The sequence below is a fragment of the Euprymna scolopes genome, chromosome 2 (genome assembly GCF_053919585.1).
Source record: "Euprymna scolopes isolate OS-2025 chromosome 2, ASM5391958v1, whole genome shotgun sequence".
In the NCBI taxonomy this organism is placed as follows: Eukaryota; Metazoa; Mollusca; class Cephalopoda; order Sepiida; family Sepiolidae; genus Euprymna; species Euprymna scolopes.
This window is the reverse complement of record NC_136483.1, coordinates 127,466,844-127,489,224: the sequence shown is the minus strand read 5'-3', so window position 1 is coordinate 127,489,224 and position 22,381 is coordinate 127,466,844. Positions and strand designations below refer to the sequence as shown.

The following is a 22,381-nucleotide window of genomic DNA, read 5'->3' as shown; positions in this document are numbered from 1 at the left end:
AACAAAAAATGATGAGAATAACAAAAAATGATGAGAATAAAAAAGAATGATGAGAATAAAAAAGAATGATGAGAATAAAAAAGAATGATGAGAATAACAAAGAATGATGAGAATAAAAAAGAATGAATAGAATAAAAAAGAATGATTAGAATAAAAAAGAATGATGAGAATAACAAAGAATGATGAGAATAAAAAAGAATGATGAGAATAACAAAGAATGATGAGATTAAAAAAGAATGATGAGAATAAAAAAGAATGATGAGAATAACAAAAAATGATGAGAATAAAAAAGAATGATGAGAATAACAAAGAATGATGAGAATAACAAAGAATGATGAGAATAACAAAGAATGATGAAAATAACAAAGAATGATGAGAATAACAAAGAATGATGAGAATAAAAAAGAATGAATAGAATAAAAAAGAATGATGAGAATAACAAGAATGATGAGAATAACAAATAATGATGAGAATAAAAAAGAATGAATAGAATAACAAAGAATGATGAGAATAACAAATAATGATGGGAATAAAAAAGAATGATGAGAATAAAAAAGAATGATGAGAATAAAAAAGAATGATGAGAATAAAAAAGAATGATGAGAATAAAAAAGAATGATGAGAATAAAAAAGAATGATGAGAATAAAAAAGAATGAAGAGAATAACAAAGAATGATGAGAATAAAAAAGATGAATGAGAATAAAAAAGAATGATGAGAATAACAAAGAATGATGAGAATAACAAAGAATGATGAGAATAAAAAAGAATGATGAGAATAACAAAGAATGATGAGAATAAAAAAGAATGATAAGAATTAAAAAGATTAATGAGAATAAAAAAGATTAATGAGAATAAAAAAGAATGATGAGAATAACAAAGAATGATGAGAATAACAAAGAATGATGAGAATAACAAAGAATGATTAGAATAAAAAAGAATGATGAGAATAACAAAGAATGATGAGAATAAAAAAGAATGATAAGAATAAAAAAGATTAATGAGAATAAAAAAGAATGATGAGAATAAAAAAGAATGATGAGAATAAAAAAGAATGATGAGAATAAAAAAGAATGATGAGAATAAAAAAGAATGATGAGAATAACAAAGAATGATAAGAATAAAAAAGATTAATGAGAATAAAAAAGAGTGATGAGAATAACAAAGAATGATGAGAATAACAAAGAATGATGAGAATAACAAAGAATGATGAAAATAACAAAGAATGATGAGAATAAAAAAGAATGATGAGAATAACAAAGAATGATGAGAATAAAAAAGAATGATAAGAATAAAAAAGATTAATGAGAATAAAAAAGATTAATGAGAATAAAAAAGAATGATGAGAATAACAAAGAATGATGAGAATAACAAAGAATGATGAGAATAACAAAGAATGATTAGAATAAAAAAGAATGATGAGAATAACAAAGAATGATGAGAATAAAAAAGAATGATAAGAATAAAAAAGATTAATGAGAATAAAAAAGAATGATGAGAATAAAAAAGAATGATGAGAATAAAAAAGAATGATGAGAATAAAAAAGAATGATGAGAATAAAAAAGAATGATGAGAATAACAAAGAATTATAAGAATAAAAAAGATTAATGAGAATAAAAAAGAATGATGAGAATAACAAAGAATGATGAGAATAACAAAGAATGATGAGAATAACAAAGAATGATGAAAATAACAAAGAATGATGAGAATAAAAAAGAATGATGAGAATAAAAAAGAATGATGAGAATAAAAAAGAATGATGAGAATAAAAAAGAATGATGAGAATAAAAAAGAATGATGAGAATAACAAAGAATGATAAGAATAAAAAAGATTAATGAGAATAAAAAAGAATGATGAGAATAACAAAGAATGATGAGAATAACAAAGAATGATGAGAATAACAAAGAATGATGAGAATAACAAAGAATGATGAGAATAACAAAGAATGATGAGAATAAAAAAGAACGATAAGAATACAAAAGATTAATGAGAATAAAAAAGAATGATGAGAATAAAAAAGAATGATGAGAATAAAAAAGATTAATGAGAATAAAAAAGAATGATGAGAATAACAAAGAATGATGAGAATAAAAAAGAATGATGAGAATAAAAAAGAATGATGAGAATAAAAAAGAATGATGAGAATAACAAAGAATGATAAGAATAAAAAAGATTAATGAGAATAAAAAAGAATGATGAGAATAACAAAGAATGATGAGAATAACAAAGAATGATGAGAATAACAAAGAATGATGAGAATAAAAAAGAATGATGAGAATAACAAAGAATGATGAGAATAAAAAAGAATGATAAGAATAAAAAAGATTAATGAGAATAAAAAAGAATGATGAGAATAAAAAAGAATGATAAGAATAACAAAGAATGATGAGAATAACAAAGAATGATGAGAATAAAAAAGAATGATGAGAATAACAAAGAATGATGAGAATAAAAAAGAATGATAAGAATAAAAAAGATTAATGAGAATAAAAAAGAATGATGAGAATAACAAAGAATTATGAGAATAACAAAGAATGATGAGAATAAAAAAGAATGATGAGAATAACAAAGAATGATGAGAATAAAAAAGAATGATAAGAATAAAAAAGATTAATGAGAATAAAAAAGAATGATGAGAATAAAAAAGAATGATAAGAATAACATATATAACAGACAAAGAATAGTGAATGAAACAAGCAAAACACTCATCTTAAAAGATCAGAATGATACGAACATAAAGAACTCACATTCAAGAAATATTATGGGAAGAAAGCTTCTATTTACCTTTTGCTGATGAGACTTTCTATCCATCTGAACCTGGAGATATTCGATCAGTTCATTCACTCCCTTGATTTCATCACTGTTTACTTGGTTCACTTAGGAAAAAGGGAAGAAATAAATTGAGAACAATGTTTCGGAATTTAAAGAATTTTTGAATTTGGAAATCATCCATTAGAAATGCTATCTTTATAAAATTAAATTTATAAACAGCAAACTTTAAAATAAATCACAGCAAAATATTTTTATCATAGAAATATATTGTTTATTTCAAAGATTAACTTTTGGCATATAGCTTATGTGTATTTTCTATAATATAGAGGTTTAATTTTCACAAATTCTACACATTAAATTAGGTTGTATTTTGACAATAAGGCATCAAATTGTTTTTTGTGCCTGGTTTATCAGCATAGACATGGGATTTTACAAAAAGTAAAAAATAAATAATCTAAATCACATAAAAGAGATGGTCGATTGACAGATCTATTTCATTAAATTATTTGTTGATGAAATGTTTCTGTAAACTGAATGTATTGCGTGCTGTGGGCATGTGGCTCTACCATGCTGTAACCACATATCTGCAACATTTCAGTCAACTTCCAGTTGAAGCATGAAGAAGTTGATAATCAATTTTCTGTATCGCTCTTCATTGTCTGTTATGTTCTGACCATCAGCACCTTTGAAGACATGGTTGGCTTATAGCGTATCAATATTTCCAGTTATTTAATGCCGAATCCAACAATTTTGGAAAAAGTTTATGATTCAAGTTCTTATACTTATATCTACAAATTCATGGTGTTTGCATAATTTTTCTAGAGGAAAATTGTTGTTTTTGTTCGTTTAGTTTATCAGCATATCAATCTTAGGTACCTCCAACGTGCACCACAGATTTGATCCTATATATAACACGATGTAACAATGTAATTTAATTTAATATGTAACTGTAATTTAATATTATTACCTTAACTTTTTACCATTTAAAAAAAGATTCAAATAAACTACTAATATTTTTTAATATTTTACAGCATACAAAAAAGTATTGAAAATGGGAGACTAAAATCGTATTTACATTATTGACGCTTGAAAACAACGTTCCTATGTAGTGATATTTTTGAAGCCATATGTAACTGACGATCACTTCAAGGAAAAGAAAACGCCTCGACTGATGTTAATAAATTTATTGAACACCGTGAAAACATGTTTTCTCTCCGGGGTCGGCAGTCAAAAGGGGGTCTGAAGTAGTTTTTTGCCCCTTTCCCCACTACCGCCTGAGTCCGCAGTAAATAAGAGGACGGCAACAATTAGTCAATAAAGGATTGGAGAAGGGGCTATTAGCGGCAGCTACACTCCCACCAAATTGCCATCGAATATTGATGAGCCGTTACTGAACGATGACAATTTTATTACAATATCAATATAATTGCTACTCTTTTACTATATTCATTGTATTTATGTATCGTTATTCTCTACTAGCACAACTAACTTATGGATTGGACGATCAATGCAGCTTTCAGCAGATTCAACTTTTTGACCCATCTTGACCCATCTTGACCCAGTTGGAGTTTAATTTTACGCACCAAACCTCTTTGTCCTTTGCTGCCTCCACCACCTTAGCCATTTTCCATTCATTCCGAGGGAGATTATCTTCCTTTATGAGTACAATGTCTCCAATTTTTATATTTCTTCTGATTGCATGCCATCGTTGTCTGGTGCTTATGTTAGCCAGGTATTCTTTACGCCATCGGTTCCAGAACTGTTCAACGAGGTACTGAACTCGGCGCCATCTCTTCCTAGCATACAAGTCTTCCTTTAAGAAATTACCAGATGGTGGAAGTGGTTTAGTTGTCTTCATTTGTATTAAATGGTTTGGTGTTAGGGGTTCGAGACTCTTAGGGTCATTAATTGTGTCTACTGTGAGTGGACGACTGTTCACTATTGCCATTGCTTCATACAGAAATGTTCTTAGGGTGAAATCATCCAGTCTACCCGTGGCTGAAGCTAATACAGTGCTCAATACGCCTTTTACTGTGCGTATTTGGCGCTCCCATACACCACCCATGTGGCTAGCCCCAGGCACGTTCATTTTGAAGTCGCATTGCTTCTCAGCGAGAAACCTTGCTACTCTGTCGTGATCCAATTCTGCGATGCCCTTTTCAAGCTGACACTTTCTGCCTACAAAATTGGTTCCTTGGTCGCATCGTATTTGTCTTACTGCACCTTTCAGGGCTTTAAAACATCTCAATGCGTTTAGAAAGGCATCAGTAGAGAGGTCCTCGAGCATTTCTAGATGGATGGCTCTGGAACTAAGACATGTGAACAGGAGGCCATACCTCTTTATGTCCTTCCGACCGTGTTTTGTGTAAAAGGGTCCAAAACAGTCCATTCCTATGTACAAGAATGGTGGATGTGGTTCAACTCTTTCAACTGGGAGATCTGCCATGCGTTGTCCTTCCAATGGTCTGCGCATTCTTCGGCAAATCACACAGTTCTTAACATATCTTTCCACTTTCTTGCTGACACCGATAATCCAATAGCCATTGGCCCGGATTTCATTTAGGGTCATTCCCCGACCTTGATGCTGTGTTTTCTTATGACAGAAATCGATGATTAGGCGAGTCACCAAGCTCTCTTTTGGCAATATTATTGGGTGTCTTGGCTCGGTAGATGTGGATTCCTTCAAACGCCCTCCCACTCTAAGAAGGCCGTCCTTCATGATAGGGTCAAGTGGGTAAAGCCCACTGTTTTTTGTTAACTGATTGGGATTTTTGTTGAGTACCCCAAACTCTTCTTCCCACGCTTCCCTTTGTGCTATGCTGATGAGTGCAAAGGAAGCTAATTCTCTTTCTCTTACACTAATGCAACCTGATAGGGATTTATTTGCCAGGCGTTTTATTCGAGCAACAACATTTAGTAGCCTGTTCCAATTTGTCAACCTGGAGAATCTGTCGAGAAAATTCTTTGTTTCAGTGAGCATGGTTTTCAGAACCCTCACTTCCGGATCTCCAATGATGGGTTCAGGACATTGTTTAATGATGATTAGCTCGCGGTCCCATAAGAATTCTGGTCCCGTAAACCAATTTGAATTAATCAGCTCTCCCACCGTTAGTCCTCTGGATGCATGATCTGCAGGGTTTTGTTTTGTATCAACATATGACCTCTGTTTAGGATCAGTACTATCTCTTATTCTCTGGACTCTGTTGGCAACAAAGACATGAAATCGTCTGGCATCATTTTTTATATAACCCAGAACAACTTGGGAATCCGTCCAGAAGTACTCTTTATCTACCTTTATGTCTAGTTCTTCCTTCAGAAAGTTACTTATTGTTGCAGAGACTGTAGCAGCAACTAGTTTGAGACGAGGCACAGTAACAACTTTGATGGGTGCTACTCTGGCTTTACCCATAACTAATGTACAATGCACCTTCTTTGTTGAGACAATTCGCAAATAAGTACATTGGCCATATCCAGTGGTACTAGCGTCAGAAAAATGGTGTAGCTCCATTTTTTCAATGGAGCCGATGTTGTCTGGAATGAAACATCTTTGTATTTGGACTAGTTTGAGGTTGTCTACGTCCTTAATCCATGACTCCCACCTTGGTTTTAGTTCAGAAGGGAGAGGTTTGTCCCAACCAACTCCTTGTTTGCACATCTCCTGCAGCACTCTCTTCCCGGCTAGAAGAAAGGGTGCGATAAATCCCAATGGATCATACACACTGGCCACTGTTGACAGAATTCCACGTCGGGTAGCTGCTCCTGGGTTAAAGGTGACATTGAAAGCAAATGTATCCATGACTGTGTTCCACTTAACACCCAGTACACTTTGAGTTGGAACGATGTTGTAATTTAGGTCCACTTCTTTTGTTGTAGTGTCGGGTTTGCCTTCCAAATTTGCATCTAAGAGTCCCTTCTTGTTCGACACGAATTTGTGTAAATGTAGTTGACCCTTTGCGCAGATTTCGTTTGCCTCTCTAATCAGCTGTCTTGCCTCCTCTTCTGTCTCAACACTGATAAGCCCGTCATCCACGTAAAAGTTCCTTTGGATAAAGGCTGCAGCGAGGGGATATTTCTCTTGATACTTGTTAGCCAAGTGTTTAAAACCATAATTCGCACAACCGGGAGAAGAAGATGCCCCAAAAATGTGGACTCACATACGATATTCCCTGGGCTCAGTCCTTGTATCTCCATCCTTCCACCAGAGGAATCTGAGAAAGTCTCTGTCTCCGGGATTGACGTGAAAGCGATGGAACATGCTTTCTACATCACATGTAAGAGCGATGCGATGTTCCCGAAACCTGCACAGCACTCCAGGTAGAGCATTGATTAAATCAGGTCCTGTCAGGAGGTGGTCGTTTAGTGAAGTATTCTTGAATTTAGCAGAACAGTCAAACACAACTCTAATTTTTTCAGGTTTTCTTGGATGATACACTCCATGGTGAGGAATATACCATGTGCTGCCATCATTGGATGCATCATAAACTTCTTCTGCATCACCTGCTTCAATAATTTTCTCCATAAATTTGATGTAGTCACTTTCAAATTGTGGATATTTTCTAAATTTGGTTTTGAGGTGTTTGAGACAAACTTCGGCTAGATACTTATTTTTCGGAAGATGGGGACGTGCACGAAAAGGCAAGGGCATTTCTATATGTCCCTCGTTATTATGCTGAATCTCCTTGCTTAATATTTCAAGAAATTTTATATCTTCCTGAGAAAAAGTTCTTTCTTTGGAATTTATATTGCAGAAGTCCATCTCCAAGGCTCTGATTATTGAGGTAGGTCTGATGGGCGGGATTTCTTTGGAGAAGGTTCGATGACAATACCCCACCGGGTTTCCTGGGCCACTCAAATGTGATGTCGGTCCTACTATACACCACCCAAGATCTGTCCTGATAGCAAACGGATCATTATCTCTACCTGCAATCACCTTCCTAGGTTTTAAGGCTGCTGCGCAGTCATACCCTATTAGCAGTCCAATAGGACAGTCTAACTCTTCCGGCATTTCCTTTGCTATATTAACGAGGTGTTTCCATGCTTCAGCAGTTTTACATGTAGGGATGCTATTTCTTTCCAGAGGAATGTATTCTCGCGTGTAGGTAGGAGGTAGCTCTATTTTCTTTTGTGAGAAATACCCTCTCACTTTTAGACCTGAAATGCGTTGGCAATTTTCAATTGTGTTTTGGCTGGCTATTGTTGACAGCTTCAACCGAACAGGTTCTGAGTCTGCTTTAATTATTTCACAACAATCTCGATTGATGAATGTGTTGCTACTCTGTGTATCCAATAAGGCATACACTAGTACTTCCGGACTTGCTGGATCTGTGCATGAGAGCCAAACTGGTATTATCATGGATGTGTGATTGCTGTTGCTTGCCTTTTTGCAATATAGGCTTGTAGCACCACTATTTTCCCTGGTTATTTCGACTTCTTTCGACCTGGGCTTGTCTTCATGAAGTGGTGTGGGATGGGCCAATCTGCAAATGTTGCAAGTAACCTTCTTCTTACAATCTTTTGCAAAATGTCCCACCCTGAGACAACTAAGGCACATGTTTTTGGTCAGGATGAAACTCCTCCTCTGGTCAAGTGATAGAGCCCGAAACTCCTCGCATTTGTATATGAAGTGGGTGTGCCCACAGAAGTGGCACCACATAGGCTGTGATGTAGCAATCTCTGGACCATTCGGTTTAGGTTTATCCTGACCTTCCTTGATTTTGGGGTTCCTTCCTTTGGGTGAGATTGTTGATGTTGCTAGTGCACTAGCATGCAACCGAGTTTGTGTTCTTTCCGAGCTCCTTTCAGTTTGATTTAAAGCATGAAGGGAGGAAATTGGATTGCATGCTATTCGTGCTTCCTCCGACACAAAATCAGAAAATTCCTTAAAGCTTGGGTATGGCATGTTCTTATCTAGGGCCCTAGTGACATACCTATTTCAACGGTCTGTGACCCAACCAGGAAGTTTACGAAGTAGCTTTTGATTTTCTTCGCAGTCGTTCAGTACCTGCAGACCGGATATGTGTGGCATTACATCAGTTTTTAAACGTAATGAATACATTTAACAATCGTCTCCTGTCAAAACATCAGTTTTAAACGTAATGAATACATTTCACAATCGTCTCCTGTGAAAACACCATTTTTTAAACGTAATGAATACATTTCAGAATCGTCTCCTGTGAAAATCCCCATTTTTTAAACGTAATGAATACATTTCAGAATCGTCTCCTGTCAAAACATCAGTTTTTAAACGTAATAAATACATTTCACAATCGTCTTCCATTCAAAACATCAGTTTTTAAACGTAATAAATACATTTCACAATCTTCTCCTGTAAAAACATCAGTTTTTACACGTAATGAATACATTTCACAATCGTCTCCTGTGAAAATATCAGTTTTTAGACGTAATGAATACATTTCAGAATCGTCTCCTGTCAAGACATCAGTTTTTAAACGTAATGAATACATTTCACAATCGTCTCCTGTCAAAATATCAGTTTCTAAACGTAATGAATACATTTCAGAATCGTCTCCTGTCAAAACATCAGTTTTTAAACGTAATAAATACATTTCAGAATCGTCTCCTGTCAAAACATCAGTGTTTAAACGTAATGAATACATTTCAGAATCGTCTCCTGTCAAAATATCAGTATTGAAACGTTATAAATACATTTCAGAACCGTCTCCTGTAAAAATATCAGTTATTAAACGTAATGAATACATTTCAGAATCGTCTCCTGTCAAAATATCAGGTCTTAAACATAATGAATACATTTCAGAATCGTCTCCTGTCAAAATATCAGTTTTTAAACGTCATGAATACATTTAAAAATTTTTTCCTATCAAAGTATCAGTTTTTAAACTTAATGAATACAGTTCACAATCGTCTCCTGTCAAAACATCATTTTTTAAACGTAATGAATACATTTCAGAATCGTCTCCTGTCAAAACATCAGTTTTTAAACGTAATGAATACATTTCACAATACTCTCCTGTCAAAATATCAGTATTTAAACGTAATGAATACATTTCAGAATCGTCTCCTGTCACAATATCAGTTTTAAAACGTTGAATACATTTCATAATCGTCTCCTGTCAAAATATCAGTTTCTAAACGTAATGAATATATTTCAGAATCGTCTCCTGTCAAAAATATCAGTTTTTAAACGTAATGTATACATTTCAAGATCGTGTCCTGAAAGAATATCAGTTTTTAAACGTAATGAATACATTTCAGAATCGTCTTCTGAAAAAATATCAATTTTTTAACGTAATGAATACATTTCAGAATCGTCTCCTGTAAAAATATCAGTTTTAAACGTAATAAATACATTTCAGAATTGTCTACTATCAAAATATCAGATTTTAAACGTAATGAATACATTTCAGAATCGTCTCCTGTCAAAATATCAGTTTTTAAACGTAATGAATACATTTAAGAATCGTCTCCTGTAAAAATATCATTTTTTAACGTAATGAATACATTTAAGAATTGTCTACTGTCAAAATATCTGTTTTAAAACGTAATGAATACATTTCAGAATCGTCTCCTGTCAAAACATCAGTTTTTAAACGTAATGAATATATTTCACAATCGTCTCCTGTCAAAACATCAGTTTTTAAACGTAATGAATACATTTCACAATCGTCTCCTGTCAAAATATCAGTTTTTAAACGTAATGAATACATTTCACAATCGTCTCCTGTCAAAACATCAGTTTTTAAACGTAATGAATACATTTCACAATCGTCTCCTGTCAAAACATCAGTTTTTAAAAGAAATGAATACATTTCACAATCGTTTCCTGTCACAACATCAGTATTGAAACGTAATGAATACATTTCACAATCGTCTCCTGTCAAAACATCAGTTTTTAAACGTAATGAATACATTTTACAATCGTCTTCTGTCAAAATATCAGTTTTTAAACGTAATGAATACATTTCAGAATCGTCTCCTGTCAAAATATTATTGAAACGTAATAAATACATTTCACAATCGTCTCCTGTCAAAACACCAGTTTTTAAACGTAATGAATACATTTCACAATCGTCTCCTGTCAAAATATCAGCTTTTAAACGTAATGAATACATTTCAGAATCGTCTCCTGTCAAAATATCAGTATTGAAACGTAATAAATACATTTCCCAATCGTCTCCTGTCAAAACATCAGTTTTTAAACGTAATGAATACATTTCACAATCGTCTCCTGTCAAAACATCAGTTTTTAAACGTAATGAATACATTTCACAATCGTCGCCTGTCTAAACATCAGTTTTTAAACGTAATGAATACATTTCAGAATCGTCTCCTGTCAAAACATCAGTTTTTAAACGTAATGAATACATTTCACAATTTTCTCCTGTCAAAATATCAGTTTTTAAACGTAATGAATACATTTCAGAATTGTCTCTTGTCAAAATATCAGTTTTTAAACGTAATGAATACATTTCAGAATCGTCTCCTGTCAAAACATCAGTTTTTAAACGTAATGAATACATTTCAGAATCGTCTCCTGTCAAAACATCAGTTTTTAAACGTAATGAATATATTTCACAATCGTCTCCTGTCAAAACATCAGTTTTTAAACGTAATGAATACATTTCACAATCGTCTCCTGTCAAAATATCAGTTTTTAAACGTAATGAATACATTTCACAATCGTCTCCTGTCAAAATATCAGTTTTTAAACGTAATGAATACATTTCACAATCGTCTCCTGTCAAAACATCAGTTTTTAAAAGAAATGAATACATTTCACAATCGTTTCCTGTCACAACATCAGTATTGAAACGTAATGAATACATTTCACAATCGTCTCCTGTCAAAACATCAGTTTTTAAACGTAATGAATACATTTTACAATCGTCTTCTGTCAAAATATCAGTTTTTAAACGTAATGAATACATTTCAGAATCGTCTCCTGTCAAAATATTATTGAAACGTAATAAATACATTTCACAATCGTCTCCTGTCAAAACACCAGTTTTTAAACGTAATGAATACATTTCACAATCGTCTCCTGTCAAAATATCAGCTTTTAAACGTAATGAATACATTTCAGAATCGTCTCCTGTCAAAATATCAGTATTGAAACGTAATAAATACATTTCCCAATCGTCTCCTGTCAAAACATCAGTTTTTAAACGTAATGAATACATTTCACAATCGTCTCCTGTCAAAACATCAGTTTTTAAACGTAATGAATACATTTCACAATCGTCGCCTGTCTAAACATCAGTTTTTAAACGTAATGAATACATTTCAGAATCGTCTCCTGTCAAAACATCAGTTTTTAAACGTAATGAATACATTTCACAATTTTCTCCTGTCAAAATATCAGTTTTTAAACGTAATGAATACATTTCAGAATTGTCTCTTGTCAAAATATCAGTTTTTAAACGTAATGAATACATTTCAGAATCGTCTCCTGTCAAAACATCAGTTTTTAAACGTAATGAATACATTTCAGAATCGTCTCCTGTCAAAACATCAGTTTTTAAACGTAATCAATACATTTCACAATCGTCTCCTGTCAAAACATCAGTTTTTAAACGTAATGAATACATTTCACAATCGTCTCCTGTCAAAATATCAGTTATTAAACGTAATGAATACATTTCACAATCGTCTCCTGTAAAAATATCAGTTTTTAAACGCAATGAATACATTTCAGAATCGTCTCCTGTCAAAATATCAGTTATTAAACGTAATGAATACATTTCACAATCGTCTCCTGTCAAAATATCAGTTATTAAACGTAATGAATACATTTCACAATCGTCTCCTGTAAAAATATCAGGTTTTAAACGCAATGAATACATTTCACAATCGTCCCCTGTCAAAATATCAGTTTAAAACGTAACGAATACATTTCAGAATCGTCTCCTGTCAAAATATCAGTTTCTAAACGTAATGAATACATTTCACCATCGTCTCCTGCCAAAATATCAGTTTTTAAACGTAATGAATACATTTCCGAATCGTTTCCTCCCAAAATATCAGTTTTTAACCGTAATGAATACATTTCAGAATTGTCTCCTCCCAAAATATCAGTTTTTAAACGTAATGAATACATTTCAGAATCGTCTCCTGTAAAAATAACAGTTTTTAAGCGTAATGAATACATTTCAGAATCGTCTCCTGTCAAAATATCAGTATTTAAACGTAATGAATACATTTCAGAATCGTCTCCTGTAAAAATATCAGTTATTAAACGTAATGAATAGATTTCAGAATCGTCTCCTGACAAAATATCAGTTCTTCAACGTAATGAATACATTTCAGAATAGTCTCCTGTCAAAATATCAGTTTTAAAACGTAACTAATACATTTCAGAATCGTCTCCTGTCAAAATATCAGTTATTAAAACTAATGAATACATTTCACAATCGTCTCCTGTAAAAATATCAGTTTTTAAACGTAATGAATACATTTCACAATTGTCTCCTGTCAAAATATCAGTTTAAAACGTAACGAATACATTTCAGAATCGTCTCCTGTCAAAATATCAGTTTTTAAACGTAATGAATACATTTCACCATCGTCTCCTGCCAAAATATCAGTTTTTAAACGTAATGAATACATTTCAGAATCGTCTCCTGTTAAAGTATCAGTTTCTAAACCTAATGAATACATTTCAGAATCGTCTCCTGTCAAAATATCAGTTTTAAAACGTAACGAATACATTTCACAATCGTCTCCGGTAAAAATCTCAGTTTTAAACGTAATAAATACATTTCAGAATTGTCTACTATCAAAATATCAGTTTTTAAACGAAATGAATACATTTCACAATCGTCTCCTGTCAAAATATCAGTTATTAAACGTAATGAATACATTTCACAATCGTCTCCTGTCAAAATATCAGTTTTTAAACGTAATGAATACATTTAAGAATCGTCTCCTGTCAAAATATCAGTTTTTAACGTAATGAATACATTTCAGAATCGTCTCCTGTCAAAATATCAGTTACTAAACGTAATAAATACATTTCACAATCGTCTCCTGTCAAAATATCAGTTTAAAACGTAACGAATACATTTCAGAATCGTCTCCTGTCAAAACATCAGTTTTTAAACGTAATGAATACATTTCACAATCGTCTCCTGTCAAAATATCAGTTTTTAAACGTAATGAATACATTTCAGAATCGTCTCCTGTCAAAACATCAGTTTTTAAACGTAATGAATACATTTCACAATCGTCTCCTGTCAAAACATACATTTTTAAACGTAATGAATATATTTCACAATCGTTTCCTGTCAAAAAAATCAGTATTGAAACGTAATGAATACATTTCACAATCGTATCCTGTCAAAACATCAGTTTTTAAACGTAATGAATACATTTTACAATCGTCTCCTGTCAAAATATCAGTTTTTAAACGTAATGAATACATTTCAGAATCGTCTCCTGTCAAAATATCAGAATTGAAACGTAATAAATACATTTCGCAATCGTCTCCTGTCAAAACATCAGTTTCTAAACGTAATGAATACATTTCACAATGGTCCCCTGTCAAAATATCAGTTTTTAAACGTAATGAATACATTTAACAATCGTCTCCTGTCAAAACATCAGTTTTTAAACGTAATGAATACATTTCACAATTTTCTCCTGTCAAAATATCAGTTTTTAAACGTAATGAATACATTTAAGAATCGTCTCCTGTCAAAATATCAGTTTTTAAACGTAATGAATACATTTCAGAATCGTCTCCTGTCAAAACATCAGTTTTTAAACGTAATGAATACATTTCCCAATCGTCTCCTGTCAAAACATCAGTTTCTAAACGTAATGAATACATTTCACCATCGTCTCCTGCCAAAATATCAGTTTTTAAACGTAATGAATACATTTCAGAATCGTCTCCTGTTAAAGTATCAGTTTCTAAACCTAATGAATACATTTCAGAATCGTCTCCTGTCAAAATATCAGTTTTAAAACGTAACGAATACATTTCACAATCGTCTCCGGTAAAAATCTCAGTTTTAAACGTAATAAATACATTTCAGAATTGTCTACTATCAAAATATCAGTTTTTAAACGAAATGAATACATTTCAGAATCGTCTCCTGTCAAAATATCAGTTATTAAACGTAATGAATACATTTCACAATCGTCTCCTGTCAAAATATCAGTTTTTAAACGTCATGAATACATTTAAGAATCGTCTCCTGTCAAAATATCAGTTTTTAACGTAATGAATACATTTCAGAATCGTCTCCTGTTACAATATCAGTTACTAAACGTAATAAATACATTTCACAATCGTCTCCTGTCAAAATATCAGTTTAAAACGTAACGAATACATTTCAGAATCGTCTCCTGTCAAAATATCAGTTTCTAAACGTAATGAATACATTTCAGAATCGTCTCCTGCCAAAATATCAGTTTTTAAACGTAATGAATACATTTCAGAATCGTCTCCTGTTAAAGTATCAGTTTCTAAACCTAATGAATACATTTCAGAATCGTCTCCTGTCAAAATAACAGTTTTAAAACGTAACGAATACATTTCACAATTGTCTCCGGTAAAAATCTCAGTTTTAAACGTAATAAATACATTTCAGAATTGTCTACTATCAAAATATCAGTTTTTAAACGAAATGAATACATTTCACAATCGTCTCCTGTCAAAATATCAGTTATTAAACGTAATGAATACATTTCACAATCGTCTCCTGTCAAAATATCAGTTTTTAAACGTAATGAATACATTTAAGAATCGTCTCCTGTCAAAATATCAGTTTTTAACGTAATGAATACATTTCAGAATCGTCAAAATATCAGTTACTAAACGTAATAAATACATTTCACAATCGTCTCCTGTCAAAATATCAGTTTAAAACGTAACGAATACATTTCAGAATCGTCTCCTGTCAAAACATCAGTTTTTAAACGTAATGAATACATTTCACAATCGTCTCCTGTCAAAATATCAGTTTTTAAACGTAATGAATACATTTCAGAATCGTCTCCTGTCAAAACATCAGTTTTTAAACGTAATGAATACATTTCACAATCGTCTCCTGTCAAAACATCAATTTTTAAACGTAATGAATATATTTCACAATCGTTTCCTGTCAAAAAAATCAGTATTGAAACGTAATGAATACATTTCACAATCGTATCCTGTCAAAACATCAGTTTTTAAACGTAATGAATACATTTTACAATCGTCTCCTGTCAAAATATCAGTTTTTAAACGTAATGAATACATTTCAGAATCGTCTCCTGTCAAAATATCAGAATTGAAACGTAATAAATACATTTCGCAATCGTCTCCTGTCAAAACATCAGTTTCTAAACGTAATGAATACATTTCACAATGGTCCCCTGTCAAAACATCAGTTTTTAAACGTAATTAATACATTTAACAATCGTCTCCTGTCAAAACATCAGTTTTTAAACGTAATGAATACATTTCACAATTTTCTCCTGTCAAAATATCAGTTTTTAAACGTAATGAATACATTTAAGAATTCTCTCCTGTCAAAATATCAGTTTTTAAACGTAATGAATACATTTCAGAATCGTCTCCTGTCAAAACATCAGTTTTTAAACGTAATGAATACATTTCCCAATCGTCTCCTGTCAAAACATCAGTTTCTAAACGTAATGAATACATTTCACCATCATCTCCTGTCAAAATATCAGTTTTTAAACGTAATGAATACATTTCAGAATCGTCTCCTGTTAAAGTATCAGTTTCTAAACCTAATGAATACATTTCAGAATCGTCTCCTGTCAAAATATCAGTTTTAAAACGTAACGAATACATTTCACAATCGTCTCCGGTAAAAATCTCAGTTTTAAACGTAATAAATACATTTCAGAATTGTCTACTATCAAAATATCAGTTTTTAAACGAAATGAATACATTTCACAATCGTCTCCTGTCAAAATATCAGTTATTAAACGTAATGAATACATTTCCCAATCGTCTCCTGTCAAAACATCAGTTTTTAAACGTAATGAATACATTTAAGAATCGTCTCCTGTCAAAATATCAGTTTTTAACGTAATGAATACATTTCACAATCGTCTCCTGTCAAAATATCAGTTTAAAACGTAACGAATACATTTCAGAATCGTCTCCTGTCAAAACATCAGTTTTTAAACGTAATGAATACATTTCACAATCGTCTCCTGTCAAAATATCAGTTTTTAAACGTAATGAATACATTTCAGAATCGTCTCCTGTCAAAACATCAGTTTTTAAACGTAATGAATACATTTTACAATCGTCTCCTGTCAAAACATCAATTTTTAAACGTAATGAATATATTTCACAATCGTTTCCTGTCAAAAAAATCAGTATTGAAACGTAATGAATACATTTCACAATCGTCTCCTGTCAAAACATCAGTTTTTAAACGTAATGAATACATTTTACAATCGTCTCCTGTCAAAATATCAGTTTTTAAACGTAATGAATACATTTCAGAATCGTCTCCTGTCAAAATATCAGAATTGAAACGTAATAAATACATTTCGCAATCGTCTCCTGTCAAAGCATCAGTTTCTAAACGTAATGAATACATTTCACAATGGTCCCCTGTCAAAACATCAGTTTTTAAACGTAATGAATACATTTAACAATCGTCTCCTGTCAAAACATCAGTTTTTAAACGTAATGAATACATTTCACAATTTTCTCCTGTCAAAATATCAGTTTTTAAACGTAATGAATACATTTAAGAATTGTCTTCTGTCAAAATATCAGTTTTTAAACGTAATGAATACATTTCAGAATCGTCTCCTGTCAAAACATCAGTTTTTAAACGTAATGAATACATTTCCCAATCGTCTCCTGTCAAAACATCAGTTTTTAAACGTAATGAATACATTTCACAATCGTCTCCTGTCAAAACATCAGTTTTTAAACGTAATGAATACATTTCAGAATCGTCTCCTGTAAAAATATACGTTTGTCAACGTAATGAATACATTTCAGAATCGTCTCCTCCCAAAATATCAGTTTTTAAACGTAATGAATACATTTCAGAATTGTCTCCTCCCAAAATATCAGTTTTTAAACGTAATGAATAGATTTCAGAATCGTCTCCTGTCACAATATCAGTTTTTAAACGTTGAATACTTTTCAGAATCATCTCCTGTCAAAATATCAGTTTCTAAACGTAATGAATATATTTAAGCATCGTCTCCTGTCAAAAATATAAGTTTTTAAACGTAATGAATACATTTCAGAATCGTCTCCTGTCAAAATATCAGTTTTTAACCGAATGAATATATTTCAGAATCGTCTCCTGTCAAAATATCTGTTTTAAAACGTAATGAATACATTTCAGAATCGTCTCCTGTCAAAATATCAGTTTTTAAACGTAATGAATACATTTAAGAATCGTCTCCTGTAAAAATATCATTTTTCAACGTAATGAATACATTTCAAAATTGTCTACTGTCAAAATATCAGTTATTAAACGTAATGAATACATTTCAGAATCGTCTCCTGTCAAAACATCAGTTTTTAAACGTAATGAATACATTTCACAATCCTTTCCTTTCAAAACATCAGTTTTTAAACGTAATGAATACATTTCACAATCGTCTCCTGTCAAAAAGATCAGTTTTTAAACGTAATGAATACATTTCAGAATCGTCTCCTGTCAAAATATCTGTTTTAAAACGTAATGAATACATTTCAGAATCGTCTCCTGTAAAATATCAGTATTGAAACGTAAAAAAATACATTTCACAATCGTCTCCTGTCAAAACATCAGTTTTAAACGTAATGAATACATTTCACAATCGTCTCCTGTCAAAATATCAGTATTGAAACGTAATGAATACATTTCACAATCGTCTCCTGTCAAAAGATCAGTTTTTAAACGTAATGAATACATTTCACCATCGTCTCCTGTCAAAATATCAGTTTTTGAACGTAATGAATACATTTCAGAATCGTCTCCTGTCAAAATATTATTGAAACGTAATGAATACATTTCACAATCGTCTCCTGTCAAAACATCAGTTTTTAAACGTAATGAATACATTTCACAATCGTCTCCTGTCAAAATATCAGTTTTTTTAACGTAATGAATACATTTCAGAATCGTCTCCTGTCAAAATATCAGTATTGAAACGTAATAAACACATTTCGCAATCGTCTCCTGTCAAAACATCAGTTTTTAAACGTAATGAATACATTTCACAATCGTCCCCTGTAAAAACATCAGTTTTTAAACGTAATGAATACATTTAACAATCGTCTCCTGTCAAAACATCAGTTTTTAAACGTAATGAATACATGTCACAATTTTCTCCTGTCAAAACATCAGTTTTTAAACGTAATGAATACATTTCAGAATTGTCTCCTGTCAAAATATCAATTTTTAAACGTAATGAATACATTTCACAATCGTCTCCTGTCAAAACATCAGTTTTTAAGCGTAATGAATACATTTCCCAATCGTCTCCTGTCAAAACATCAGTTTTTAAACGTAATGAATACATTTCAGAATCGTCTCCTGTCAAAACATCAGTTTTTAAACGTAATGAATACATTTCACAATCGTCTCCTGTAAAAATATACGTTTGTCAACGTAATGAATACATTTCAGAATCGTCTCCTCCCAAAATATCAGTTTTTAAACGTAATGAATACATTTCAGAATCGTCTCCTGTAAAAATAACAGTTTTTAAGCGTAATGAATACATTTCATATTCGTCTCCTGTTACAATATCAGTATTTAAACGTAATGAATACATTTCAGAATCGTCTCCTGAAAAAAAAATCAGTTATTAAACGTAATGAATACATTTCAGAATCGTCTCCTGACAAAACATCAGTTCTTCAACGTAATGAATACATTTCAGAATAGTCTCCTGTCAAAATATCAGTTTTAAAACGTAACGAATACATTTCAGAATCGTCTCCTGTCAAAATATCAGTTATTAAACGTAATGAATACATTTCACAATCATCTCCTGTAAAAATATCAGTTTTTAAACGCAATTAATACATTTCAGAATCGTCTCCTGTCAAAATATCAGTTATTAAACGTAATGAATACATTTCACAATCGTCTCCTGTAAAAAATATCAGTTTTTAAACGCAATGAATACATTTCACAATCGTCTCCTGTCAAAATATCAGTTATTAAACGTAATGAATACATTTCACAATCGTCTCCTGTAAAAATATCAGTTTTTAAACGCAATGAATACATTTCAGAATCGTCTCCTGTCAAAATATCAGTTATTAAACGTAATGAATACATTTCACAATCGTCTCCTGTCAAAATATCAGTTATTAAACGTAATGAATACATTTCACAATCGTCTCCTGTAAAAATATCAGTTTTTAAACGCAATGAATACATTTCACAATCGTCCCCTGTCAAAATATCAGTTTAAAACTTAACGAATACATTTCAGAATCGTCTCCTGTCAAAATATCAGTTTCTAAACGTAATGAATACATTTCACCATCGTCTCCTGCCAAAATATCAGTTTTTAAACGTAATGAATACATTTCAGAATCGTCTCCTGTCACAATATCAGTTTCTAAACCTAATGAATACATTTCAGAATCGTCTCCTGTCAAAATATCAGTTTTAAAACGTAACGAATACATTTCAGGATCGTCTCCTGTAAAAATATCAGCTTTTAAACGTAATGAATACATTTCATAATCGTCTCCTGTAAAAATATACAATTTTTAGACGTAATGAATAGATTTAAGAATCGTCTCCTGTCACAATATAAGTTTTTAAACGTTGAATACTTTTCAGAATCGTCTCCTGTCAAAATATCAGTTTCTAAACGTAATGAATACATTTCAGAATCGTCTCCTGTCAAAATATCAGTTTTTAACCGAATGAATACATTTCAGAATCGTCTCCTGTCAAAATATCTGTTTTAAAACGTAATGAATACATTTCAGAATCGTCTCCTGTCAAAATATCAGTTTTTAAACGTAATGAATACATTTAAGAATCGTCTCCTGTAAAAACATCATTTTTTAACGTAATGAATACATTTCAAAATTGTCTACTGTCAAAATATCAGTTTTTAAACGTAATGAATACATTTCAGACTCGTCTCCTGTCAAAACATCAGTTTTAAACGTAATGAATACATTTCAGAATCGTCTCCTGTCAAAATATCAGTTTTTAAACGTAATGAATACATTTCAGAATCGTCTCCTGTCAAAATATCAGTTTTTAAACGTAATGAATACATTTCACAATCGTCTCCTGTCAAAATATCAGTATTGAAACGTAATGAATACATTTCACAATCGTCTCCTGTCAAAAGATCAGTTTTTAAACGTAATGAATACATTTCACCATCGTCTCCTGTCAAAATATCAGTTTTTGAACGTAATGAATACATTTCAGAATCGTCTCCTGTCAAAATATTATTGAAACGTAATGAATACATTTCACAATCGTCTCCTGTCAAAACATCAGTTTTTAAACGTAATGAATACATTTCACAATCGTCTCCTGTCAAAATATCAGTTTTTTAACGTAATGAATACATTTCAGAATCGTCTCCTGTCAAAATATCAGTATTGAAACGTAATAAACACATTTCGCAATCGTCTCCTGTCAAAACATCAGTTTTTAAACGTAATGAATACATTTCACAATCGTCCCCTGTAAAAACATCAGTTTTTAAACGTAATGAATACATTTAACAATCGTCTCCTGTCAAAACATCAGTTTTTAAACGTAATGAATACATGTCACAATTTTCTCCTGTCAAAACATCAGTTTTTAAACGTAATGAATACATTTCAGAATTGTCTCCTGTCAAAATATCAGTTTTTAAACGTAATGAATACATTTCACAATCGTCTCCTGTCAAAACATCAGTTTTTAAGCGTAATGAATACATTTCCCAATCGTCTCCTGTCAAAACATCAGTTTTTAAACGTAATGAATACATTTCAGAATCGTCTCCTGTCAAAACATCAGTTTTTAAACGTAATGAATACATTTCACAATCGTCTCCTGTAAAAATATACGTTTGTCAACGTAATGAATACATTTCAGAATCGTCTCCTCCCAAAATATCAGTTTTTAAACGTAATGAATACATTTCAGAATCGTCTCCTGTAAAAATAACAGTTTTTAAGCGTAATGAATACATTTCATATTCGTCTCCTGTCACAATATCAGTATTTAAACGTAATGAATACATTTCAGAATCGTCTCCTGAAAAAAAAATCAGTTATTAAACGTAATGAATACATTTCAGAATCGTCTCCTGACAAAACATCAGTTCGTCAACGTAATGAATACATTTCAGAATAGTCTCCTGTCAAAATATCAGTTTTAAAACGTAACGAATACATTTCAGAATCGTCTCCTGTCAAAATATCAGTTATTAAACGTAATGAATACATTTCACAATCATCTCCTGTAAAAATATCAGTTTTTAAACGCAATGAATACATTTCAGAATCGTCTCCTGTCAAAATATCAGTTATTAAACGTAATGAATACATTTCACAATCGTCTCCTGTAAAAAATATCAGTTTTTAAACGCAATGAATACATTTCACAATCGTCTCCTGTCAAAATATCAGTTATTAAACGTAATGAATACATTTCACAATCGTCTCCTGTAAAAA

The 22,381-nt window shown here is 31.7% G+C and overlaps 1 protein-coding gene across 3 annotated transcripts in view; it reads right to left on the bottom strand.

Annotated features, from left to right (window-relative positions):
• Window positions 1–22,381, bottom strand: part of LOC145295982 (E3 ubiquitin-protein ligase RNF123-like) — a 911,347-nt gene that overhangs the window by 59,476 nt on the left and 829,490 nt on the right. For all 3 annotated transcript variants that reach the window (XM_080141948.1, XM_080141929.1, XM_080141938.1), the window contains one exon: window positions 2,785–2,876. In XM_080141948.1, the coding sequence (XP_079998074.1) occupies window positions 2,785–2,876 (92 nt within the window). The remainder of the gene's footprint in view (window positions 1–2,784; window positions 2,877–22,381) is intronic.